We start from the raw sequence: 27525 nt of genomic DNA, 5'->3' as shown, positions 1-27525 counted from the left end.
CTCTCTTTCTTTCAATATTCTGACAAGTTCTGGCAGTCCGATCTGAAGACTGAGGACAAATCAATACACCATCTAACAGCTGTCAGCTGGAGTCCTCTGTGTGTGCGTGTGCATGTGTGCAGACAAGATTGTCTGCTGCCGCCGTGGCTATTGCCTTCATTACTCTTTCCTTTCTCCTACGCTCATACTGCCCCGTGCCTTCTTTTTTTTAAATGGGGGGTGTCGATGAGAACCCAATTAATGTTTGCGATGACGGGGCAGCATAAGAGGACAAGTCCTATATTGTCCTTGTTTTTTTTTTTGTTTTTTTTTTTTTGCTCTTATAGTTAATAAAGAGCATGTTGAACCTTTCACCTGATGTTTCAGCCAAAGTTTAATTAAATGGCAATTGAAATGTTCAGCCATGCTCCCTTTGGCTGCAACCATGATGTGATCCACATTAACCTCAAGTTTATAGGAAACAGTGTGTGTGTGTGTGTGTGTGTGTGTGTGTGTGTGTGTGTGTGTGTGTGTGTATACGTACGTCATCCAGCGCCTGTCAGTTCCAACAGCCTTGCTCTGCTCTAATGACTAGTTTGACCTTTCACTGATAACCGGATGAATGACACGCTCTCTCCCTCCCTCTCACTCCTGCCCTGGCTTCTGGCTCTTTCCTCTTTAAACACTCAACTAACCGCCTCACTATCCTCGCTCCTACACCTCTCTGTTTTACAGTCCCTGTCTCTTTCTGTCTCTCGCACAGCGTTTTAACTTCTGCCAGTTCATTTGTCACAGATGTTTTGAAGCTACATCAAGTACGTCAAAACACGGCTGGTTGGGCACGTTTGTGCTTTTGCCTTTTGGCAACGCTGAGTTGTTTGCTGTCACAAAATATATTCAAAGGTAGTTCTTTGGGGGTTTTTTCCACTAATGAGTGTTGTGATTCTTCCAGTGTTTGAATTTCAACATACACTCAGTGGCCACTTTAGTAGGCACACATGTAAAATCTAATGCAATCCAATGCAACGGTTCTGCCTTTATAAGGATAATAATGATGCATTTTGATTTTGATGGTCGCTGTCTGAGAGGTGGATGTGTTTATTATTGAGAGTGTAGTTTGCAGTGGTGTTGCATTATATTAAGAGGTGTTTCTTATGTTTGGGCTACCCATTTTACAACCTTGAAGAAGGAGCAATATTAGAAACATATTTCAGTATCATTCAGTCCAAGACAACAACACCACAAACTCAGACCACAGTCATAAACACAAAGGTGAATGAGTGTGGAGCTTGACCAGAAACTGGCCTTTAGAAATGTAAAACTATGTTTATTGACCTTATAATTGAATTATCTTTAAATTAATATACTTTTTGATTGATTTTGTACCATTAGAAAAATATAAAACAAAAGCATTTGTCCACAGGAGGGCAGCAGAGAGTCGACCTCCCTCGCTGCGCCTCTGTCCGTGGTGCTGAACGAGTCAAACTAAGTCCACCATCATGATGGATCATTATTCTGCCTTTGCACACTGCACTAGTAACCATTTCTTAGAACACTCACATGCTTGAGCATATGAGAGGACAACCCAAAATGTCACTCTCTTCTTTCAGTCTGGCCTGACACTTGTTGAATTAAAGTGTCACGTGTTCAGAAACAGCTAATTTAATGGTGCTCGTAGAAAGGACAGGTAATGGAAAAAAGAAGGCAGAGATTACGTTGCAAGCTCTGAAATTCTTCCCTGGCAGGTGCTCCGGTGATGATGTTTGCCTCTCTAGGAACTCATACATCAATACAATTAAATGAGATGCCATGCTGCCGTTCACCACAGCTACTGCTAGAACATTTCTGTCGAGGACTGAAATGTTACGCACTGTGGACTGCAGCTTCATTCTCCAAAATGTGGTGATTCTCGGGATTGCATTTATCTTGTCATGCTCTTCAAGAGCAGAGGCTCAGTGTCCTTGAACGGATGAATTCATGCAAGGCTTTAGACTATTCATCAAATGCAAAATTGAGCCAAACACGGAAGCTTAGTGATCCACTTCGTGTCTGAGCCATTGTGGATCTGAAAAACCTCAGTTATCTCTATCTTGTCCTCCTCTTAAAGAAATTACACAGCTTGTTGTGAAGCTGAACAGCATGATCCTGAACATGCTCTTTGCTTTCTTTGAAAAGCTGACGGGTGTTTGAACTTGCAAAGCCACCATCACTCTATTCAGAGCACAGACATGGAACATACATAAATCAGCAAACATAGAACAGTGGGACAATGAGCTTGCATAAGATCACTCAGTATGGATGAAAAGCAAACCACAGATTGAAATGGAAATTGGAAACGACTTGTGACTGAGGCAGAGACCTGGGCTCATTAACAACATCCCAATGTGTGATTAAAATTGGCTTTTATGTGGGTGGTGAATTATTGCATGATAAATTATTGCATGGTGAGCTTCAGAATTGGAACTGACACATGTATTATAAAGCTTAAACTCAGCAGGTTTGTCTAATACAATAGCCAATGTTATTCTGCTTGTTATAGGAAAACCAAAACCAATATTCACCTGCAAGATGCCATTTTTCTTACTGAAAAGAGACCAGGCCTGCAGGCAGCAGCTGGTCCCTTCACAATATTCACTGTTTGCTATTTAGTTGTAGTATGTAGTTAGTCATTCTCCGGTCTCTTTCGCCCTCTAGTGGTCCTCAGAGAAACTACAGCTTCTAAAAGATCTGTCTTTAGTGAAAACCTAGATCAAATGACTGCTGTACTGGAGTTGACATAAACGAAATGATGGCATGCTTTTGCAAAATACTTCTATCATCACTTTTAACTGGAGGTTTAAAGCACTCTCGCATTCATCGCCCATTTGGACATCACCTCAAGGCCTTCACTTCCATTTCTAAAATTTAAGACTGACCAGTAAACATGGCCTCCAGTGTTCAACAATGAACCTTTCATGATGTTTGTGGATATTGTTTCATCCTGGTCCTTGCCACACGACCAGGCAGGGCCCGTAATGGCATAGATTCCCTAAAACTCAACCACATAGATAAGTAAGTGATTAATTGCATTACATAAAGTCTCTTTCAAAATTTATTAGAAGACTGACATGTTGGACTAGGCTTAAATATTTAATGTAAGATTGATTAAAGATGAAAAAGGCCACGACTGAACATTTTAATAATTTATAGTGTTATGTGGAGTCCCTCAATAGAAAGGATTTATAACCCAATGTCTGCATTTACTATTTTTAAGTGACATTTAAATATAAAGGAAAGGCTAAAAGGGATGACCCATAATCATCATAAGAGTTAATGTGATATTTTACCACATAAACTGTGTCGACTTTTCTTTTCTTTTCTGTTATATATTTATTTATTTGCACGTTTTTCTTTTTTTAAAAACTCATCCCTCCCAAAAATGTGCTGAGACGTGTTAGAAACTGCCATCCTCTCATTTTGGCTGCAGTTTGCCCGTTTTCTTTTCAGTGTGTTTTCATTGTGGGCCCTGTTTTGTGTGAATTTCATCCTGCTAAATCCTACATCATATGACTTTGAATGAACCTGTACCTAATGTGCAAAGGCGGGATTAGAACAAATTGAAAGCCAGGGGACGTTCCTGTGACGACATGTAGTTGTTCCAGCCATGACCTGTGGGTGGCAGCAAAGCGCTGCTGACCATCAAATCCTACCACAGAGCGCAACAGAAGAAGTGGCAAGCCTAGAGTATAACGAATGCAGGGATATGGGGTGAGTATCGTGATTTATTTATTAGCCGGCTGATCAAAAATGACATAAAACATTTGATTTGGAAAAGATAAAATGGAATTATATACTTTAAATGCAAGCGAAGCGTCTAATGTTCTTTAATTCACTGCAGTTTTATTCGAGCTAATTGTGACAGCTGCTGTCCGCCTACACAAAGCAGCATCTCTCACTGTCACTGTTAGCCAGTTAGCTCCTAGCTAGCCAGCTGCCATCGTCGTTGGTACTGTCGCTTAATAACATAAGGTTAGCTGATAATATGTCTGTCTTTTTAAACGGTCTACTGTAAACGTGTGAATTTCAGACCAATAAAAATGATTTTAATCCTAATTAGCATTGGTGACGTTACAAGAGATAGCCGGGAGCTATCAGCAGATGAGAAAAATAACTAGCTAGCTGACAAAAAGATTCATACTCGGGAGCACAGCGACATTTTTTTATGTATTCATTTATTTCTAAAGACTCCTGTAACGATGAAACGTAATCAGGTTGAAAGTCAGTCGAGTCTGTCCCACATTTCAGTCAGATGCATGAGAGACAGAGACCTATTTTTATATTCCCTCTGGGCTCAAAGACTCTATGAACAGCGCTGTCTGAAATGAACATGCTGTGTTTGAGGGAACAAATGTTGTCTCCGGCGTTTGGTGCACGGTGTTCATGAAGCAGAGCACTTTCACCGGTGTCTGTCTTCGACTGCAGGGGTAACCTTCAGACTAGGACTCCCGTGAACATTTGCAGTTTATTTTAAGTTTGCATCACCTGAGCTTTGTTTTTAGTATATTTCTAATGCACGAGCCGGGACCTCCCACGTTGGGACCGGCACCTGTTTGACTGGATCCAGCGACAGCCCCCTCTCTGTAATACAAGGTGTTCTGATTGAAATATTGCTGTATTGTCGTATATCCAAACAGAACAGCGTGAAGGGGTGCACATCTTCACAGCAGTGTCTCTTTATTTGACGTGTACGGTGTGCTTTGTTCTGTGTGTATGCATTGTTTACACATCAGCTTAAAGAGCTCCCAGATGACTTTATGCAACTGAATCATGTATGATGTCCATGTCAGATAGAGTACTAATATGTAGTTCAAACACTCGTGTATTTGATGCCTCCCACTCAGTTGCCTTTCATGTTGTTTCTTGCAGCCCAGCCTCACCCCGGGTCTCTTCTCCTTTTTCATCTCCCCTCATTAATCCCTCTCCTCCTTTCCTCCTCCAGTCTACTTGACTCTTGCTGACCTTCAGTGACGATTGGCCCCCACAGCCATCTGTCAACATGCAAGGTTTCTACTCCAAGCTCGACTCCTCTCCCTCCTCGTCCCCGTTGCTGGGGGTCGGCCTCGGGCGAGAAGGCGCTCCTGTACCCCTCAGCCTTGCTGTGGAGACGGAGAAAGCTCAGGCCCTCCTGCAGACATTCAGCTCGGCCTCTCTGCTGGCGTCGGCAGGACTCGGTATGTTCTGCGTGGTGGCGGACCACGCCCTCCAGCTGCCGGTCATCCAGCATCACCTGTGGATGCGCGCTGCCTTGGACAACGCCACGCACGGATTGGTGGGGCTGTGGTCATGGGCAGTTGTTATTGGACTGAGGAAAAAGAGTGATCTGTATGAGGTGCTGCTGGCCGGCCTTCTGGCATCGATCATAGACCTGGACCACTTCTACATGGCTGGATCCCTGTCACTCAAGGTAAGACCTGCACCTTTACAGAGGTCTACATATATAATAAGTCTAGAAATGTACCAAACATGGCATATCTGTAGAGTGTGCAGAAGCCCATAACTAATTGATACTAATTTTGGAGACTGGGCAAGTCCACTGTTCTCTCTATGGTCAGATTTGTGTGCCAGATTTGAGCCTGGCTAAAGCAGATACACCTGAAAGACAAAAAAAAACAATGCTTAGGCTGATCTTACAGTTCATCTTTGCAGTCCCTGGCTGCAGTGAGTAGAGAGACAGTCAGTGTTTGGACAGAGTTCGTAGGTGTTTCTGCAACAGTGTTTGTCTGGCACCAGCCATCTTTTCTCATAGAAATATTCATGTTCCTTTTTGAGATGATTTAACACTGGCACTGAACACTGAACAAGCAAGAGTGGCTTTGCTGAGGGTATCACTCCTACTGAAACAGGATAAGAAAACAGTACCAGGGAGAGTGGAGATGAATGGTAAATCAAACGTCCCCTCCTCTCCAGTGACCATAGGTTTATTTGACCATGGCGTTTGTATTATTTTCAACCAGTTTCTTCTACTGTTATCAAAAGGCAGTGTCAAAAGCTACGTCCCTGTCACGCCATCTGACAAATTTGAGTATAAAAGGGGGCATCCTCAAAAGGCTCAAGCAGGGATGGAGCGAGGTTCACCCCTTTGTGAACACTTTTGTAGAACGCATACTAATGCATTGGCTGAAGTTCAAGATTTGTGTTCAGTCCAATGACGGAACGCCTTTTTGATGACAGTTCTGAATGTATGAAGTATGAACTGATTTCATGGGAAGTTGTCTGCTGAGCAGTACCTTTTAAAAATCTGGCAGAACTCCAGCAAATTGCTTATCTGCACTGATTCGCACAACTCTGCAGAACTGCTGCAGCGAAGCGCTTGCAGTGATAATGGCAGATTATGGAATGATAATATTCTGCTGAAGAGCAGTTTGCAAACTACTCACTGGCCGGTGCTTCCATTTCCCTTCCAGGCTGCTGTGTCGCTCCCCCAGCGTCCTCCTCTGCACTGCTCCTCTCTCATCCCCATCCTCTGTCTGTCCCTCCGCTTCCTCATGTGGATCGGACGCCTCAAAGACGCTTGGTGCTCCTTGCCGTGGATGCTTTTCATATCCATGGTGACACACCACGTCCGGGATGCCGTGCGCCACGGCCTGTGGGTGTGCCCCTTCGGCAACACGGCACCGCTCCCCTACTGGCTGTACGTCAGCACCACGGCCACGCTCCCTCACCTGTGTTCAGTGCTCATGTACCTGACGGGAACCAGGGATGTGATCTCCACCAAACACGGGGTGGCCATCGACGTGTAGACGACACTGACTGGCCAGCGTCGTCCACTGCTGAGCTGGGATCGTCTCTGGGCAAGAAAAAAAACGTTCTTCGCTGTTTTAAACAACCTTTACTTGAAATGATTGGAGAAAACATTGGTGGCACTGAGCTAGATGATGCTGAAAGAGGAACTTAACTCCTGTTTTTTCCGCTGAGATGAAGAGAAATGTCGGCTAAGAATCCGACTTTTTTTACGGCAGATGCTATCAGCAGCCAGGTTTGCACGCAAACCACCATCGTTTCCTAAACTTAACCAAGTAGTCTTGGTGCCTAAACCTAACCAAAATGCGACTGGAAACTGAAAATAATAAGTCGTCTAAGTAAGAGAAATGAACTCCTGGTTTTACATGGGACGTGAACCACAGTCCCATGGGTGAGAGCTCTGTGTTTGACCCATTCATCCACCACGACCTCCTCCTGGACTTTGTCGCTCTTTATACTACGTCATCCAATGACAGGAGTGAATAGCTGCATAGCTGCCGTGTGAGAATTCTCACAAACAGACACAATAATGAATTGGGTTTCAGTGGGTTGAGACAAAAGAACAAATTAGCTTTTCGAAAGAGGAACGTTCCAGTGAGAGTGCCAATCATGCTTTTTTTTTTCTGGTGTTATTGTGCATCAGAATCCTGTCCGCTCATGTGGAGAGTGACGCTGAGCTCTACTGACTGTCTTAATTGTTTAGGGAGTGACCCTTTAAAGCTTTGACATATCATTTTGCAGAGCAAAAGAGACCCGAGACTTGACCTCCACCAATCACAGAAGTGTTCGTATCGTGGCCCCTGAACTGTCACTGTGTCACTGTATGTCACTCTCACCTTCAGTGCATCAGCAGCATGTTGCCACTTTTATTCCACTGTGTGTTTAAAGTCCCTCCATGTGCCATATTAGTGACACTCAATGTATTATACATTCACTGTTACGTACATTAACACGATGAATCACCACTAAATTTTGGCCTCTCTGCCGCTTCAGCAGGCTGCTTGGACGAGCCTTATTGTCCAGCCAAAAATGACATTTCAGCACATCTGCTGCAGTTATAGATCAGGATTTTTCGGCTGTGTACCCTGATGGCACCAGGAGCAGCATTGTTTGCTGTTGACACTGCGTTGGTATTGTTGTAGTTTCATCCAAAGCACCAGTTCTGCTGGTTGTACTTGTTAAATGGTGAAGTGGCTCACAAACGCTGCACAGTTCAAATTGGTTTCTGCCGTCCACGCTACAGAAAACAGGAAACGGCTTTTATTTTTACAGTTTCAGACAGGAAAGTGTCATTTACATTTACATATTCACCTCAGCTGTTGCAGCAAAAGCAAAGGATGAGAAATGACAGATGAGTTTGTGTTTTAATGCCAGCGATTCGTCTGCGGTGTCTTTATTTTACACCAAGCAGGATAAGAGAGCTGGAAGTTTTTAAACACTGAAGGGAGTGATTTGTTCAGTAATGTGTCCATTATCAGTAATATCTTCATATTACGTGTTGATATTTAGAGAAATATAAAACAAAAAAACAAAAAACATGTAATTGCTGCATTAACTTGCTGTATATTGTTCCACTGCAGTATTTTTGTGATGCTACTGATACAGTCTACATGCCGAAATTCCCAGCTGGCTTCTCAGTGCTGAAACCGTGACTTGTAGAAGGACCTGGGGTCTTGATTTGAGGTATTTATCACACATGAATATCATCATCCACCATGACACAGGACATTCAGAGGTGGGAAGGACTGTTTTAAATGTAAGCAGATCACACACATTCATTCCATGACAGCACTGTTCACTATAAATGAGATGATGCATCGTCTGTTGTGACAGAGCAGATAGTATTTAATAGGTTTTAGAAACTTCTTCTACCATTTTGAGCTGAAACAGATTTTAGTTCAATCACAATATTCTCAATTATCAGCCACATCATACATTTGAACGTCCATCCATGTATTTGTATTGTTTTCTAAGAAGCTGCTGGTGATTAAGGCTGTAGTGATGCTTGTTGTCCACTAGGTTGCTGCAGTGAGCTTATAGGGATTCACCATTTCTTAATTTGGTACTAATCACATCTTGAAGTATGAGAACCGCACAGTGTGTTATAGGGACAAAGAAGTCCTGGTACATGTGACTTTAATACGGTAGTTTTAGTTGCTTGGGTGTGTTTGTGTTTTGTTTTGCTGCTATTGCACTGTCATCTGTGATTTGATTATTTTGGAAATATTTCCCTTTTTATCTCTCGGAAGGAACAAAGAACAGGTTGTAAACACTGTACTACACCTACTTAACAGAAAGTGAATTTTAGAGAAGGCTTCACAGTGGCTGCTGTCTCATTTTAGTTGTCATTTTCAGTGAAACATCTTTTTACTGCTGCTTATGTTTACAATATGACCTTCATTAATGCAATATTATGTTGAGTTTTGCACATGAATTTCTTATGTCTGGATTCTGCTTTTTTTATTTGTTAAATATGTCTTTTTATCATAAAGTTTTGATTTCAGTGGTAAGAAAGTATAGACAGTAACAAGACAGTTTTAATGTAGTGTTTTTATCTCAATAAAATATATCCTGTACACTGTATATATATCCTGTGTTTGTGCATCAATGCATGCTGTATGCTTGGATTTCATCACATATACTGCATCAAAATAATACAGAGGTTAAAACAAGACTATATAACTTTTGAAAGGGATGATAAGGCAGTCACCTAATTACATTATATTAACTAGCACTAAGGCTAATATACCCCATGTTTTAGCATGTTAGCAACAAAATGAAAAGTTGAATTCAGAAGCAATGAAATGCCTTTGCTCAGTTCAACAGGCTGCTGTTGCTGCTAAAGCCACACTTGGTCTAGTACAACTAACAGCATATGGTGGCTAATGTTAGCTAACTTTAGATAGCTATTGCTGCGTAACTGAAGCCCAGCATGTTCCTCCCTGTGGTCTACTCGCTCTCTGTGACTTTGCATGATGATGACATCATTGTGCTCTGCTGTTGCTGCTAATTGGGAATATCCTGGACATGGCAGAAAGGAAGCATTTGGCCTGAGTCAGAGCTGCCTTTCCGCTGCATGCAAGTTGTAGAAAATGACTGTTTTCGCTGCCTTCTCCATTGTTCTCAGGGTTAACGCTTACTTTGTCCACCGCCTGACAAATTCCTCAGAAAAGGTCCCCCCAGCTACAAAGACATCAAAGCGGTCCACCTCATATCAAGAACAATAAAGATCCTGTGGTTTCCAAACTTGGACCCTGAAGATGCTGAAGCCTGCATGACGACATGTTTGTGGTCTGGGAAGAGCAGCCAGAATACAGAGGCAAGTTCCTTCCAGTTATACATCTAAAAAGACCCTTTCACAAAGACAAACAAAAGCAGGCTTGAGCATTTGGGATTCATCAGATGCCGTCAACGTCAGATAATGGAAACTTTCTAAGAGACTGCAACAGGAAGCGACAGGCTTGAGGGGAAATTTGTCGGATTTTTGGACAATCACAAGCATCTTCTCCACTACTGGCTGGCTACTAGAAGAATTAAAGGTATAGAGGAAAAGCGTGTGAAGCATTAAGGAGGCTGCCAAATGCTACAAAGTGTGATAAAATAGTATTTATTTCACAGACAGATACAAGAACAGGGAGAAAAAAAAACAGCTTATGGTGATATCTGTCGTACACATTAAGCAATTAAAACAAACAAAAAAGGACTATGTACATCTGAGAATGGATGCCTGAGTGTAATTTGAGTTATAAGAACTAAAACCAACAGGCTCCATCTGCCATCGCATACTGCAGAGGAACACGGAAAGAGCGAGAATACCACGAGAGTGAAACAGAAAGGTGTGAGACAGCATGCAGGAGGACTACAGATCACAGTGAACCTGGACTACAGGGTGAAAAACAGTCGCTGATACTGCACACGGCCCACATTTAGAAAAATTTACCTCGAAAAATGTATCATAAAAATCTTTTTCGCCGAGAGAAAACGTTTCTGACTTTAGTTTCGCTGTTCAGATTGGAAAAATATCAACTTTGTTACAGTTATACCACTCTGGGTTTTCATATTTGCTATATTTTTTACTTCACCTGTGCAGTTCTGCTCTGTGAAACAGCATATGCAGCATTTAAGGTACAAAGAGCGAGCAGGAAATGTGTCTTTCATCTTGAATAAAGTCACATCAACCAGACCTAGAAAAGCATGGAACAGTTCTTTTAATCAAGAGCTGAAGGAAATTATTGGCAAATTAATATTTGGATATTTTGGATTAAAAAAAGTTTTCAAATCTTGTTTAAAAGACAGAATAACGGGTGGAACTTTGACTTTTTCTGTTTTGTTAATAGAACATTTTGCTACAAAATTCAAATTTTTCATTTGAAAACCTTTCGACTGTCTTTATGAACGCTGCCACAAGAACTCAAAAAGAGCTGAAAAAAAAAACAACACTGATACTAATTTGCGATCTGACTGCAGAGAAATGAAAGAAACCAGAATAAAGCGAGTTGGATGAAGACAAATTCAGTAAACACATTGTCCATACAGTAATCGTACAGTAACACAGCTTCATATAACTGGGTAGAAAGACACAAATACACGTCGGGAGGGTTCTGCAGACAGGATTATCCCCAGTCACTAATACTATTTTTGTTCTGTGGGAATCTCCCTTCAGTCACTTTGGGGGATTTTAAATCAGAATGTTATCTGGAATTACTGATTCGACACAAAATTTAAAGACAATATCACTTAGAATTGACTGAACATGTATTACTATTTGCTCTAATTAGATTCTTTTTTTAAAATTTTCCAATAACATAAAATGCACATGCTGTCCAATGGGTTTCACAATTGAAGTGCATGTCATATAATGAACTGTAAAAGTGCTATTAAGTGCTAATTTGTGGACTGCAAATGAACACACTGAAGACTGAGCTAAACCATGTCTGCAAAACTAGCCCAAAGAATATGTTTTTTTTTTCTCTACATATAAACATCACTTATAATAACATACATGAAACGTATTTTGTGTGATATACAATAATATACAAAAAAAAAAAGAAGCTTCAACTGGATCCATGCATAATATGTAGAGCTAGCTTGAGAGAACATACGGTTGTCAAACTGGAAAAAGCTCGACTTGGATGCACCTTGTGTTTCTGATACAAACTACACAGTCAGTCAATCAATCGGTCAGTTGATGACTACACAGCTTTGGATCGGCGGGATTAAACCAACAGGCCGACGGAGAGAAAGAAAAGCCTATTTTTGTTGAATGTGAGCAGCCCACTCGAACGGCAGAGCCTCTCACATCCATCTGTTGCCGACAGTTAGCCAGGACACAAGGTTTGTAGGCGCGGGTGTCGAAAGCAAAGCTAAACCAGATACGTGTACTGCGCTAGAGGTATTTGGGGCTTGTCACACTCTTAACACTGGCCGTCCAGATCATTCATTTTCACGAGTCGGTGGGACGCGAGACACGAGTGCAGTGAGCGGGAGTCGCTCTTGTCAATCAGTCGAGTTCGTGCTCGTCTCATGTACACACCCACCAGCCAGCACGCTCCCGCTGAGCTGCAGAAATTCAGCTTTCATGAGATAACAGTTGGTGAAGGCTTGACTGGTCTGTCCTGGAGATGGACATATTCCTATCATATAAAGTAAGGCTAGCGCAATCACTATGTTCAGCTATAACAGCAGTTGTTCACAGCTAATGTTTCTGTGGTTGATTTGCGTCAAAGACCCAGTCAAAAATGTCGCATTAATTAGAATTTGCTGAACAAGTGGCGAAGGTAGCGGTGACTGTGAGAGCCCGTGCAACCATGTGAAAGAGCCCCACGTCAGTCCCACAGTGGCGACGTTTGCTAGACATCCAAAATATCTGAGGGACTTGGTCATGAGAGTAGTTTCCCAAAGGACTTTTAGGTTAGATGATTATTTCTGAAATGACTTTAATGGATAACAAAGTGCTTTAAAGCGTTAGCTAGCTAGCTTGACGCCCTAAAGTAAACAAACCAGCATGTTATCGTGCATTTCTACCTTTAAATCCATGTCTTTTTTCCATTTTATTCACATTACTTTCTTTGTATAACTAATTTCTAATTTAATACGTACAGCCTAAACACTTGACTAATATTGTCTAACCTAAATAAACTTTTAGGTCGAATTAAAATATGCCTCTTATTGACTCTTTAACAGCAGGCAGTGAACCTGGCTGCCCAACCTTAAGCCAACACCTAACATATAACACTGTGAAGCGTTACAAAGTTAAAAACGGGTTACAGCAACTTAAATGGTGCAACAATGAACTACTGCTGCGAGCTGAAGAATCTGTTAGTCGATTGACAACAATTCCAACCTAGAGGTGTGAAGCGTGGACTGAAAAAAACATGGCTGCCATCAACCAAAGAACTTTGCAAAGGGTGGGGCTGAGCAGGAAAACTGGCCATAACTCATCGACCATTTGTCCAGTCATCATAAATCTTGGTAGATGACCTCTACCTGTGTTTGGGAATAGGTCTAATGAAGCATTTTGAGCCCAACCCATAGAGGGTGCCACAAATACCAAAAGCACGAACCTCAATTTACTTGAAATTTGATACACTTGTACAATTCAGTTTTCTGAATTACATACTTCTATAATAAATGGGCTTAAAGATTGTTCCAAAACTATGGCCACCATCAATCAAAAAACCTCACTAAGGGCGGGTCTTAGCAGGAAATTGGCCATCACTCAAGCTGTCCCACAGCAATCCTGATTAACCTCAGTGGAGGCATCTGGCACTGAACATACACAAGTTTCACTCATCATTTATCAAGAAAGTGCCAAACATTTGCCAGTTCTACCTTCTCAGATGTGAGGATTAATCACTGTAAATGAAATATCCTTGGCCCTGTCTGACAAAATAAAACTACTCTGAGCATGTCACCCTAATCTTTTGGAAATTCTGATATTTAATTGACAGATAACGAAAAGAATTGTTAGTTTCAGTCCTACAGTGGACACTGTCACATTAAGCATGAATTTCAGAAGAGATCCTAAAACATGATCATACCGTTCAACTCTCTGTGAGCCATGAAGATACTGTGCCATCCTGATTTTAAAGCATAACCTATCGCCCCTTGAAAACCCTTCTGCTGACCCTCGCTGGTTTAACTTCTCACCTTGTTGCACTGCCTTAAAAGTGGAATGCAGGACTCTGTGACATCACTGTCTGCTGCGGTTGCCAGTGCAACAAGGCGCACTTCTGTGCACACACCCAACCACACCCATCAGCGGTGCTGGGTGTGTCCACTTTGAACCACAGAGGGCAGCAGATCACTGCTTTTTAGCCTGGTATTAAGTTACTCTGTAAGTGCTGTATATATGAATTTCAAAAAAGAACTTTGATTGTCATCCACTTAGATCACAAACTAGGCTGGGTTTGACTTCTATCCCTGAATGATCAGTGTGTAATCTCTTGTAGAAATGCGGACATATAACCACTTTCAAAACTGCTTAGAGAAGTAAGTCGCTGGGTGGACAGCTCAATATCTATAGTCTAATAATCTCTAGCTAAGTAAATATCTATGTAACGTCATAATGCTGGTGGTTTGTGAAAGGCCAGTATCTCTTTTCTTACCTCTCTCTCTCTCTCTCTCTCTTTCTCCACATGTGTGTCTCTCTCTCACACACATTGGAGAACAGTGGCTGGATGGATAGAAAGAGGTATAACAAAAGAAACAAAAGTACACCTCTACTAAAGACATCAGACAACAAAACAAGCATATCATGCAACATAAAATCACTTGTCATAAATGAAATTAAGTCTAACTAACCCAACCCAACCCAACCCACCCTGGACCTTATTCTCCATGTCCATCCCTCAGGTCAGGTTGCCCCCTCAGCTGAGACCATAATGCCCGTAGTTGCTGCTTTGGCATCAGACGCACACAGAGAGACTGGCAGAAGTTATGCCTCCTTCACAGCATTTAGTCGGTCAGTCGGTGTAATAACGGACGCACATGAATCTGTTACTTCTCACGATGAATCTCAAAAAAAAAAAAAAAAAACACAAAAGTGACGAGTTCTGGGGTGAGAGAATAGAGGCTACTTGTCCCAGAAAAGTCCATGTTCTCCTATTTGGCAGCTGCACTTCCTGTCCTTACTTGTTGCTTAAAAGTTCAAAACTAAAAAAAAAAATAAAAAAAATTACTTCTCTCCGAAAAGGCTGAGGAGCCAGTCCGCCTGAAGCAGCATCGGTTGTGAGTGAATCCGAACGTCCTGACGCAGTCGCTCCTTCAGTCCGCTGAGGAGGGAGCTGCAGTGAAGTTGCTGAAGTCGGGTCTGTTTTCCCTGTCCCCGTGGACAGTAGGTGCAGTCTGCTGATGCATTATGGGTAGTGCAGTTAGATGTGTCCACTGAATATGTCCAGGGAAATCTTGCCCAAAGTACCCCTTCAGTCATACTGGGTAACTTTATCCTCCTCTGCAAAGTTCCTCATATAGGTTCGTCCCTGTAGTCCCGGATCTTGGATGGACTCTGATGCATTCTGGTTAGTGTAGTTAAATATGGACGGCCAGCATTCTACAGTGGTAAAGGTGGAGGCTGACTCTTGGAGAGAGCCCTAGAACGGGCTGACAAGGAGAGGATGCTTGAAATCAACCTGAGAGGAGAGGAGAGGAGAGGAGACATGTAGGTAAGAAGAGTGGAGGACAAACGGAAGAGAAAAGGCAACTTTAAAAAACTGTGTATAAATCATAATCTAATTAAGGATTGCCTTAGAAGAACAGATTTAAATAACAGAGCTGGATAGGAGATATGCAGGCTTCCTTACAGGGTTATAATCTGTGTGTGTGTATGTTAGGCTTATAATCACAAGTTGGCCGGCTATCTGAAGGGTTGTCTGAATGTCATTTATAGCTGCACTTTGAATCACTTCAGTTCTCACTAAGCCAGAGTTTTTCTATGTTCTTCCCGCTGGCTTAGCTCCCATTTGATGGCATTTTGTGGTAGTCTTAGAAATCTGAAAGAAGTGACACTTCATTAGGATTTTAATTAGCCTCGCCACAGAGGCTGTTCTCCATCCAGAGGTCTGAAATGGTCTGCCAAACAAGCTAAACTAAGAACACAAATAACCATGTGTGGCCATTCCTGAGAGCTCAACATATTCATAACACATGTGCAAGAAGACAAATGCGAGCGGAAAATTTAATCTGACACAAAACGCAAAACAAAGCTTAAGAAGCGCTGACACTGAAACAACGTCTGAGTAAGTGCTTCTCACGTTAGATTGGCATGGACTTCATCTTGACCATCGAGGCGAGTTCCTGTAGGGTCGCATGATCGCGCCGCCTCTGCCTCACCCTGGAAATATAAAACAACAAGTAAACACCAGCAAAAAATGTTAAAAATGCCAGGCTTTGCAAATCTCACCCCGAGAGTGAGAGAGAGAGAGACAGGCCACACAGCTGTGGCCTGTGGATGTGGGATGTGTGTGTATGTGTGCGTGTGTGTGTGTGTGTGTCTTACCACACGACAAAGATGAGGGAAAGGACGGTGGTGAGGATGACCACGGAGAACAAAACCAGCAGAATGACCAAACCCAAATTACCTTCATCCGGAAGTGTAGGATCTGAACGGGAAGAAGAGAGGGACAAAACAATGGGGGGTGGGGGTGCAGAGAAAGAGTTAAAGCAACAAAATGATGATGAAAGGATGAAGAGCAGGTTACTGATATAAGAGACAGATGTATGAGTGCGGCAAAATAAAGAAAATATAAGTTGGAGGAAGGCTTCTTGATGAGTCATCGACAAAGGCGAACCCTGTGAAAACATGCATTTCATATTTTTGTCCACTCGTTTCATCTTCCGTGTTGGTGTGTGTGTGTGTCTGACACACAAACAGAAAGAGAGGAAAAAAAAAAAACAGTGGTATGTGTGAGTTCTCTGATTCAATTAGTCTCTGGTGAGAAGTTAATTTTAAATCAGCCATTACAGCTTTCACACAAACATGCATTTATCATACTGAGAGGAGTAAACAACTCTCTTTCAAAGCAAAAATGTACAGCGCGGACGCACACATCAACAATAAAATGTGCAAAAATACCGGGTATTCACGAGATTAAAAAACGATTTATGAGCACATCTGCAAAGGACACACATACACGCACAGAGAAACTAGAAGAAGGCATCTGGCTCACAGCAGAGCAGCTTAAAGAAGTCTGACGGCGTCAGTCACAGCGACTCTCAGCCTCTACTCTGCTGCCAAAACTGTGTGTACTTGTCTCCATGTGTGTACTGTCTGTGTGTGTGTGTGTGTGTGTGTGTGTGTGCATGTTTACGAGTGTATACTTGCATGTGTGTATAGTTTAGAAATGCTTGCAACTGCAGGCAGCTCTTTCCTGTGTTTCTGCCCACGTCGATGTGAGCTGTTCTGTACTTTTTTACGTAACTTTTTTGAATGGAGTGAGTCAGGGTCTGAACACAGCACATTTCAATCAGTTGTTCATCTACGAGCACCACACAGTCACATATGGTTGTCATGGCTGCTAATACTGCATCCCTGCCCACACAAACATATACATACTTATGCCACACACACGCGTGCACACACACAAGACAACACACTGGCTTCCTTTAAATGTATTGATGTTTAGTGACTTTATGGCTCTACTCAATTGACAGAGCTTCGTAAATTGAGCTGCATATCCTCCTGACTGCCAGTAGTTCAAATTTGTCGTCTGTGGAGGACATTTGTAAACCTGCATATCTCCCACCCACTGCATACCACTGAATTAACTCCTTTTGCTATCTACAGAGAACATTTAGGGCTTTTCAATGGTACCAAATATGAAGCGGTGGGGCTTTGGTACCTTTGTGTGATTGGACAATATTTTTTTTCCTAGGATATCTTGGGAAATTGTTTCTCTTTGTTGCTGCCCTCCAACATTGTTCTTCAAATACTCAAGTAATATTTCATTACTGTTGTCCATTTTTCAAGTGGAGTTGCTTCCTTGTTTTTTGTTTTTTTTCTCCCAGTTTTGCTAATGACATGAAAAGAATTCGCTATTGATTTTGAAATGCAAACACTGAGGTTCATATTTATTCTTTAGTTTGCGAAATGGAAGCGCAGAGTTCTGGTTTCTAACATCCAATATTGTCTGAATTCCACAGTTTATCCACCTCTCCCAGTGTAGCTGGGCGTTTTGAACAGCATTTGATGGATTGTTCTATATTTTATGTCTGGGGTTTCTTGACCTAATTTTTTATTTTTTTTTTCCCTTTTCTAAAAGCAGCCCACCCTTCCTGCAGAGGCTAGCCAACATAGATAAGAGGAGGACAAATTAACCAAATAAATAAATAAATACATGAATTTTCAATGCAGGCTAATGCATCAAGTCTGTGCATTTGTTAAGCATTCAAAAAATCCATGTTTCTAGTTATGTACTTTTCATTCAGGATGCACTGTAGAAACATAATGTCCTGCAGGTACAATTTACTGCAGTTACATGTAATTTGGTGATGAAGCCAGGCATGAGGTGCTTGCACTGGTCTATCTGGAGTATAATAATGATAAATGATGTTGCTGCATTAATGACAGATGTGGCTTCCTGCCGAAAAACGAGGCGAAAAACACACTCATTCCGCTGTTTGATTAGCTCTGATTCACATGGTCCGTCTTATCAGGCTCAAACCCAGACTGAGGACATATTTTGGTCAGGAACAAGCAAGGAACGCCCTCCTCTCAAGTCACCAGTAGTAATACTAGCAATGATGGTAATGTAGCAGTGGATGAACTAAACATAGCAGTGACACCATAATTACAGTAACACTGACAGTAGAGTACCTGTACTTTTAGCAGTAGTAGTAATTGCAATAGTAGTAGAAACAACCGGAGTGGAAGGAAAAGCAGTATCATGATAATGGTGATGACAGTAATTGTAGTACTGCTGAGTTACAACATGAGCGTGTACAACTCCTGAAGACAATCACAGTGCAATTATCATTTGAAGGAACATACGAGTCTTACTGTGTGACTTTGCAGTGGAGGTCTCTGGTTTTGTGTTGAAGGGAAAGAAATATTCCTCTGGCAGGACCTCGACTGTAGGTTCAGGGGTGGTGTAGACTATGAATAGATACACACACACACACACACACACTTCAGGCATTTTTTCAAGTGAGGAACAATGAATATGCACAAAGTCCAAAGTCTGGTGTAACAGGCTTCCACTAATGATTGTACTAGATGTAGTACACTGTGGCGCTTGCTGCATGAGCCTTGTTAAACAAAGCAACAGTTCTGATTGACTGCAAACTTTAAATCATGTTTTCACATTGTTTTGTCTGTCCACCAGTGCAATATCCAAAGATATCCACGTTTACTACATTATTAAAGCAAGGAAAAGCAGCAAACTTCCACATATGAGAAGGGAGTAACAGGATTCTGGGATGCTTGAAAAATGACTCATTGATTAGATCAAAAATAGATTAATTCACCATTCTTCAACTAATTGCTGCAGCTCTATCAAAACTTTTATTTATTTATTTGTTTTGACCTGACTAATAATTTAGAAATGAACATTTTAGGATTTTTCTCTCAGACCTTGCCAGGGCCTGACGATAAGCAGGGGACTCCATTCACTCCACTGGCTCTCAGAGTTCACCTCGTCACGGGCTCGAACCTGGACTTGGTGGAGGTGTCCAGCCAGGGCGTCTGAAATCACAACCGGACTCTCCTCGGAGTAAATCTGATGGAGAAAGAGACAGAACAGTCGCAGTGAACAAGGAGAGAAGCTGCTGTTGCGACGGCGGCATCACATGTGCAAGTAAAGAAGGTTCAAATAAGGAAAGGGCTCTGTGGAACTACGCTGCCAACATTTCCTTTTTTTACTGTTTTTGGCTTAAGTGTGTGTTCTGGGTGACACACCAAGCAAAAAGTCCGTGAAAACAGACTGAAAGAAGACTGGAATTAAATGACCACTCATCTGGTACGTGCCAGATTTGGGTTGGAAAGGAAAGTGAAATTGTTGTGTTTTTTTTTTCACATTCTTATTGTTTCTTTTCGGCCTTGTTTACTTACCTCTGACCAGTACATAGAGCCCAGTGGCCTGTATCTTATATGAAACACAAGGGGGAAGGCGTCATGCAGCGGCCAAGAGGAGGGAAAGTTCCACGAGACGATGAGCCTCTTTGAATAGCCTTCTAGCTCCTTCACCATCACGGACTCTGGAGGGTCTGGTTTCACTGCGCAGAAAGAAGAAAGGAACATTTTATTTCCACTGTAGTTGTCATGCTACTTGAAAGACAATTTAGATTATTTCATCCAGGACGGCAGAATTTAATGAAGCAAACCAAAGTCCCAGCTCAGACACAAATGCTTGATTTCTTCAACTTGTTTTTTCCAGGATCAATGACCTTGTTTTGCCATATCTTTCCAGCTTATTATTATTCCAAAAGTGCTTCCTTGAATTACCGTTTTTTCTGTGCCTACATCACCTTGCTATTACCAGAACTATCCACTAATTCTGTGAAGCCTGTCCCCCAGACCTCTATCTCTTTATTCATATTATTAAGCACATTTCAAACCACTGTGACAAGCAGAATGCAGAGGCTGAGACAAACGGGGGACGGCCGCGCCATAGCTCTGATGCCTGTCTCAAGGACGCAGTGAGTGGGTCTGCTCGAGAGCGACAAGAACATCATGCAGACTCAGGAGCAGCAAAACAAGATAATTGAGGTTATTATACGTGGAGCGAAAGGGCACAGTCACAACAGCGGTCTGGAAGAATTATGTGCAGCATTAGAAATCATGACATTTTGAGTGTATGTCTGTGGTTGTATGTGCGTGATATGAATATGTAGAAAGATACAACACTGTTTCCCACACATGGACTTCACGTGGGTGGGCTGCTTAGGTATATTAACAGCCGCCAAAGTATAACAGGCAACCCATGGGCTAACTAGTGAACAAACTCCGATCACTCTACCCCTCAAGTATCTGTTTGCTCTGCTATTGCGTAAAGGGTGTGCTGAGTCTGCAGAGAAACATAGAGAAACAGCAACGTTCTTTCTCTATGGGGGAGGCTGTGGATGCCGAAGTATCCTTGGGCAAGATACTGAACCCCAAAAACTGCCCCCGATGCTACACCATCGGTGTGTGAATTCATGTGTAAGACATTTGGAAAAAAATGACTAATTGTAATTGTAATTGTTCTGGATGACACGTCCCTCCTGTAAATGCACTGACTGTGGCGCGATCTCTCCTGTTTAATGCAGGCCAACTTATGCCACTGTTTTATAAAAGCTTTTCAGTGGACCTGGTTGGTGCCGATCATTCTGTACCGCTTGATTTTGATCGTTACGATAGGCTACGTCAACATGCCTTCTACACATGCGGCACACCTGCTGTTGGGTGGGTGAAAAACCCCAAAACCAAAATGAGTTGTGTTTTTTGGCCGACTTCAAAAAACACACTGCTGACATAGAGAGCAGACGCTCGGGGGAGAGAACCACCTAGAGGTTTAGAACTTAGGAGTGAGGACATTTTTGGACTCTGAGGGCATTTTGGCAAGTCCTTAATTTCGGACAGACCTTTTAAGCATCAGGTTAGAATAAGGAGGGGGAGCACTAATCCCCATAATGTGTCATTAATGTGCTTCAGAGTCATGCAAATTTGTCACTAAAGTAAGAAAAAATATTTTAGTAACCCTATTGTCTGTGTGTGTGTGAGTGTGTGTGTGTGTGTGTGTGTGTGTGTGTGTGTGTGTGTGTTTTTATGGGCTCTTACATAGTTCATGTAACTTAAACCGGACATATGTAGTCTCGGACCCCAGGCCGTTGGTCTCGGTGATTCTCAGGGTATGGATGGTCTGCCAGAAGGCAGGGTGATCTACATCACAGTGCTTGTGGGCGATGTCCACGATGCATGGCCTCCACTCCTGACAATTCCCCCTTGAATAAGTTCAAGAAACACTGTTGTAATACGTTATGGTTAAAAGTTTCCACATATGGCAGAGTGACAGGAAGCACAGAGGCATGGACATGGTTCACACTGAGACTCACACTGTACACGCTACATTCAAAATGTCACTCTGCGGCATATGCACTATATTTAACTTCTTCACATTACATTCTCAATGGGACCTTGGGCGTTACTGTTTCACCTGCAGTAACTCACTCCTACCTGAAGGAGGCATTGTACTTGGCTGGTAGGAAGGTCTTCACCGAATCCACCCAGGAGCAGCGAACATGCGTGTGATTGGGCACTTGACAGGAAATGCTCAGCAGCCCAGGGGGATCTGGGAAACAGGAGCCAGAATATTCATTTACAGGACAAACTAGGAGTTTATTTTTATTTTAATGCCCTATTGGATGTAATATTCTAAAAGCTTCTCTGTCTTGTCCTCAAGTAAGTCAAAAATGAATAACTCTGTGCCCTGGTGTCCGTATCATGACCCGACATATTCCAGGAGAGGCCTGGCCAGTACCATGGAAAACCCCCCCGCCCCTCTAAAGGAAGCCCACTTAGGGAGCCGCTTCCTGTTTGAGACATTTACAGGAAGTGGAGGGCTTTGTCTATGTCACGGCCGATAAGACCCATTTCCTCTGAGGACCGGCAGTGCCACTGTCATTATCACTGCTGTACGAAGATGTTTGTTATAGCCAGAGAGGCAGCATAAATTAAACTCTGATAAAATAAATTCATTCATTAAACAAGGGGAAGAAAGAGAAACAGAGACATGAGAGAGACACAGAGGAAAACATGCTGAAACTCAAGAGAGATGAGAATGTCTGAGTAGGAGAAAGAAAAACTTATGCTAAATTATCCAAAGAATGAAGTGAACTGTGAGAGATTGGGTTGCTGTCTGTGCACGTAGGGGCTAAAACACAGGGGACGCGGCCACGTTCCTGCTAAAAAGAGGGGTTTTTTGTTTTTTTTAAAGCTGCGGTCCCATGGCGAGAGACTGAAAGTATGGCAGGGCTGTTAAAGTGTAATAACTCCTAAATTAGGCGCCGTGAGCCTGGACAAGTCACAACAGCACTTACGGCCCAGCCTGAGTTTGACAGAGCGGAGGAGGAGCCCCTGGCTGTCATGGCAGCTGTAGTTGCCCTGCGCAGAGTGGTCGACGTGCAGCAGGACTAAGCTCCCATCTGATGTCACTTTGTGCCATGGCAACGCTGAGCTGTGGTTGAGATGCCACACCACAGGTATCCTGGTCGGGAACATGTTAGAGTTTAGTGATTACACTGATGAGGACTTACCTGTAGGCTCAAACGATGTTAAAGAGGATGTTTAAGAGCATCATAACAAGTAACAAAGAGCTACATCTGCATATCACAACTTTCAATTAAATGACATGTTTGGTCTCATTTTAGATTTTTGTTACTGTCTATAAATCAGCTGATTTAGCAACGCAGCCGCTGTTTGGTTCTTTGTGTCACCGTAAGTTATCATCTGTTGCCTCAACAACGAATGTTGACAGAACAGCACTGAAACTGAAAGGTTTCTCTGTTATTTTGTGCAGGGTTTCCAGCATTTGCCAGATTGTTTTGAAGAGGGCACTTAAACACACATACAGCTTTCAGTCAAATCTAGAAAAAAAATGCATAATTAAGTATATGAAAATGGCTACGTTGCTAATTAAATTCTAAACTTTGAGCATTTTGACTTAAAATGCTTTGTGGAAACACTGCACTCTAGCTTATTTTCTGCCATTATGGGAGTTTTGTGATGTACGACTTCTGAATGTGATGAATGTGGCTGTTATAGAAAAATCTCTCCTTACCCGGCTTGTGACTTCCCGCATGCCAGTGTCACATTTGCCTCCAAGCGCCCATACTGCACACCTGACACTGCAAACACAGACGTCGCATAAAACATTAAAATACATCGTTGTCTGGCTCGCAGCATCTGCACACTGCACAATGTGACATACCGTGCGTCTGCATTGTCTGTATTAATGTGATTTAAGTGCCACCATCTACAGTAGAGTCAACAGTACCATAATAACATGACCATACAAGGTTCGGGATCCTGCAGACTCTTGGCTGAGGAGACTTTGGCACACAGTATAAAGGTGCTCCGGTGTGTTTTATTTTTCTGAAGGTTTATCATAATCACAATTAAAACAATATTCCGCTTCTATAATAGACAGAGAAGCAGTTTTAAGAAGATAACAAGATACAGATACACTTCACTCTCAAGCTCCATTCAGAAACATCTGCCTTGTACTGTGAGAAAAAACTACTTCTGCCGGTCCCGCTGAGATTCACCACCCAAATATGTCGATTTGCACAACTTTGCACCGCTTTCTGCTCATTGTCATAAATTGCTCACCCTTAAGATTGATTCACTGACTACAGAGGATTCAACATAACCTTGAGCTCCCAGCCTGAACTTCACAGACACCCAAACTAAACAAGTGACTGGCGTGCTATGGGTTTTGGAGCCCTGAGGAATGAATAAGAATCACTGACACAAAAAAGTGCACCTTCTCCAGTCCTGTTTTCCCAAGATTCAAGAAGAAGTGGGACACACTTGTCAACCTCTGCAATGTCGAAGGAGTGACCTCCAAAACTGGACTTCTTTATTCTCAAAATCACTTCTAGTGGGATCTATCTCAGTTTTACCTAGTGGTGCTCACATCATTACAAAATAGCATCTGAAAACTCAACAGGAACAACGCCATGATTACTCATGGGCACAATACAACCAAAGCTATCTGTGTGGTGAACTAACCCTTTAATGTGTGAGATGCAGATGCCTTGAGAACATTTCGTTGCATGTCTGGTTTATTACCCTTGACAGCTCATGAGTATCCATTAATGTGTCTAAAAATGAAAGAAAAAAGCCAAACATTTGGTGCATAGACCAACCATCTGTCTCAGTAACTTAAAGGCTGAGACAGAAGCTGCTAAACAACTTGCCATCACTCAATATTGCAAGGTAGTGTTGATTTGAACTGATACCAAGAGCAGTATATACCTGAGCAAATATTTGTGGTGACTGTAGTAATTTGCTGAGTTGATACTCTATCTGCAGTGTGTGAGTGTATGTGTGTGCATGTTTAGCTTGGCTCCATAATATGAAAGCTGGCATTTACAGTCGATCTCGAGTGGAAAAACATCACTTTGACTGCCAGTCTGCCACGCACACACCTTCATTAATCCTCAACCTCAATCGCTCAGGCATGCACACTCCCTGCTGGCCTCTCCTCCCTCGGCAACAAACAATTTGTCCCAGGTCTGTGTTTTGTTTTTTCCCCTTCATTTTTCGTACAAGCCTCTCTTTATCGCCTTCATTTGTCGCAAGTTTGACTGCAATTACGGTGCTACCGAGAAGGATAACAACCAAAAACTGCGTATTGTTTACATCAGGTACAGCTCAAGGCTTGTTGGGACCAACATTATTCATTTGATCTGCTGTATTGCTATATTTATAATAGTTTTACCTTCTGCCTATAACCTCATATACCCTTCAGGGACCCGCTAAGTTAATCTTAAATTAAACACATACTCAAAAAGGCTTTACTGAAGCCCTTTTCAATACTTGGTTTTCACTGACACCTAAAACTCACTTTTCTGGCCTTCCTGCTGTTGTTTTAGTGGCTGCGCAAAATGAAACAGCTGGGAAAACGAGCAGCAAAGTGCTCCACTGTGACTCTGTGGTTGCATTTACGCTTTTGAGTGAAGGAGACAAATACGCACAGAACGCAGGACAATGAAACCTACGAAGACTTTTAGGAAAAGAAACATTGGAGCTTGTTCACTCTGTTGTGGTATGTATGGGAACCAATTTATCATACGTAACACAAGGCATGGTTGATACATTTGAGCTACCGAGAGAGCTGGAAACAAAGCTGTGTGACAGATGAAGATGTTCCAGCTAGAAAGGTTGAACGCTCCTTAGTCTCCATGACTACTTTCTATCTAAAAGCAAATTCTTAACGTCAAGCATACTGTATCACACATCTGTCTAATACAAATAAATAAATTCAGCTGCTTGTTTCCTTGATGACCTTTCAGAGGTCCCCTTATGTAAACAGTTCAGACAAAAGTCAACTTGTAGTCTGAACTTTTATAATACAATCAATGTAATGACATGACATCCAAAGGTGCCAGTGTATCTTGACAACAGCTGCTCAGTGGGCCAGTTATGCTAATAAAGACAAACTGCTGGTGAGTCATGTCTGACAATGTTTCGATATCAAACTGACGACGTGTTCAGACTGTTGACGGCTCTGCCCTGTAGCTGCGTGAGCTAACGTTAGCTTCAAAGAGCGACAGGAGGAGCTGCTTCACAGGCCCGAACTCTGAAGGTGTCAATTCAGAGACTTACAGGGGGAAAAGCTTAAAACAGAGTTATCGCTGGCTTAAGAGATTAACTGGGAGATTCGGATTCCCTCGATTGTCTTTTACACTCGCTAAGTGTACAAACAGACCAATGTTGGTCTTTCACAGACCGCAGAAAGACAGAGCCCATTCCTCTCATAGTAAGCAGGGAAAAGGCAAAAGAGCTGTTGTTGTTGTATCAGCAAGATTTAACACGAGTTTACCAGCGAAGGTTGTCATTAAAACTGGTGAAATCAACAGCTGCTGGCAAAACTCTGGCTTTCTGTAGTGTGTAAAGAAGACAATGTTAATTACAGAACAGCTAAAAAGCAAGCAAAAAAAAAATCTTTCCGTCTTATCATTCCTCAATCTGTGTCAATCTTTCCCTCTATCTCAATCTTTGTCCTTAATGTCTCTATCACCAGTTTTAAAAGGGTCTTCTTTTTCCGTTAACCACCAGACACACACACACACACACACACTCTTCTCCTTCTGTTTCTGTGTGTGTTACCTGGAGCCTTGGTGCAGTGCAAAGAGTTGGCTGGTCTGAATGTGTGTATTCATGTTTTATTGGCAGTGAAGTACATTATTCCCCAAACCCACAGCGTTCCACTCATATCTGATTCGGCCTCTGGCAAGAGAGCCGAGACACACACACACACACACACACACACACACACACACACACACACACACTAATGCATACAGGAAGGCTGCAAGTTTCTCCTGACATTGAAATCAGATGGCAGGGTGGACACAGAAATTGCAAGCTGGATGAAACTCAGTACTTTCCAAACAATAAAAAAAAAGGCTCTGGAGCTGCAGTAGGATAAAATTAATGGGAAGGGAGAAGTTTGACACTTTCACCTGGAGGGCTAAGGGCAGGTGCTCTTACTGTTGGAGTGATTCATTTGGCCGATTTTAGAAAAGACACACAGTGATAGAGAGAGAAGTCGAAAGAGACAGAAACCGAGAGGGAAGAACAGCCTTTCAAAGACAGACGCAACGAAAGAAATGAGAGTCAATTTCTTAATGCCAGACAGATCCCTTAAGTGCTGTGTGAGGAAAAAAAAAAAAAAAAAAAACTTAAACAATGGAATTCTTGTTTGCGGAGTGCTAATCCAAAAAACATGATTTCAAATTCAACTGTGAAAAGAACTGAAGTTGCACATCCAGAATTGGAAAGACAGAGAACCATAAAAATGAACAACGATGCGTTTCAACAAGAAAAGAAGTGCTTCGATCAACATTTCACTTAAACCGCTGTATCCACTTTTGATTCGACATTCTGGATCTTTCCTCCCCCCTTTCTTCGCCAGTAGCTTTAGATCCCATAAGTACCTTGAGTCAAGATAAGTCAAGAGCACCCAAAATAGTTCTTTGTAAGTCCCTGCCTGATCCTTAACAGAGAGTGTGTGTGTGTGTGTTTATGTGTGTGTGTTTTAAATATGTACTTGTGAAAACGTCATT

At 42.2% G+C, this 27525-nt stretch overlaps 2 protein-coding genes across 2 annotated transcripts in view; one reads left to right on the top strand and one right to left on the bottom strand.

The window, feature by feature from the left end:
* The first annotated feature begins 3666 nt into the window (after window positions 1-3666).
* Window positions 3667-9342, top strand: tmem267 (transmembrane protein 267). Its single transcript, XM_076758657.1, has 3 exons — window positions 3667-3726; window positions 4958-5422; window positions 6423-9342. The coding sequence occupies exons 2-3, from the start codon at window positions 5015-5017 to the stop codon at window positions 6756-6758; spliced, it is 744 nt and encodes a 247-aa protein (XP_076614772.1). The 5' UTR covers window positions 3667-3726; window positions 4958-5014; the 3' UTR covers window positions 6759-9342.
* A 4530-nt stretch (window positions 9343-13872) lies between these two features.
* Window positions 13873-27525, bottom strand: part of il11ra (interleukin 11 receptor subunit alpha) — a 44767-nt gene continuing 31114 nt past the window's right edge. The window contains exons 3-12 of the mRNA XM_076758445.1: window positions 23511-23577; window positions 22771-22937; window positions 21908-22022; window positions 21512-21675; window positions 19805-19968; window positions 19328-19472; window positions 18755-18850; window positions 16256-16358; window positions 16011-16090; window positions 13873-15389 (exon numbers count right to left, since the gene is read on the bottom strand). Coding sequence (XP_076614560.1) covers window positions 16012-16090; window positions 16256-16358; window positions 18755-18850; window positions 19328-19472; window positions 19805-19968; window positions 21512-21675; window positions 21908-22022; window positions 22771-22937; window positions 23511-23577 — 1100 coding nt within the window. The 3' untranslated portion in view covers window positions 13873-15389; window position 16011. The remainder of the gene's footprint in view (window positions 15390-16010; window positions 16091-16255; window positions 16359-18754; window positions 18851-19327; window positions 19473-19804; window positions 19969-21511; window positions 21676-21907; window positions 22023-22770; window positions 22938-23510; window positions 23578-27525) is intronic.

Source organism: Chaetodon auriga, chromosome 19 (assembly GCF_051107435.1).
Source record: "Chaetodon auriga isolate fChaAug3 chromosome 19, fChaAug3.hap1, whole genome shotgun sequence".
In the NCBI taxonomy this organism is placed as follows: domain Eukaryota; kingdom Metazoa; phylum Chordata; class Actinopteri; order Chaetodontiformes; family Chaetodontidae; genus Chaetodon; species Chaetodon auriga.
Note: the sequence above shows the minus strand (reverse complement) of the source record. Positions and strands in the feature narration are given on the sequence as shown.

Excerpts from the sequence above, each read along its gene's own strand:
- tmem267 (XM_076758657.1), top strand. The coding sequence starts at position 5,015 with ATGCAAGGTTTCTACTCCAAGCTCGACTCCTCTCCCTCCTCGTCCCCG. Across the intron at positions 5,423-6,422 it reads CTGGATCCCTGTCACTCAAG|GCTGCTGTGTCGCTCCCCCA; the intron begins GTAAGACCTGCA and ends TTTCCCTTCCAG.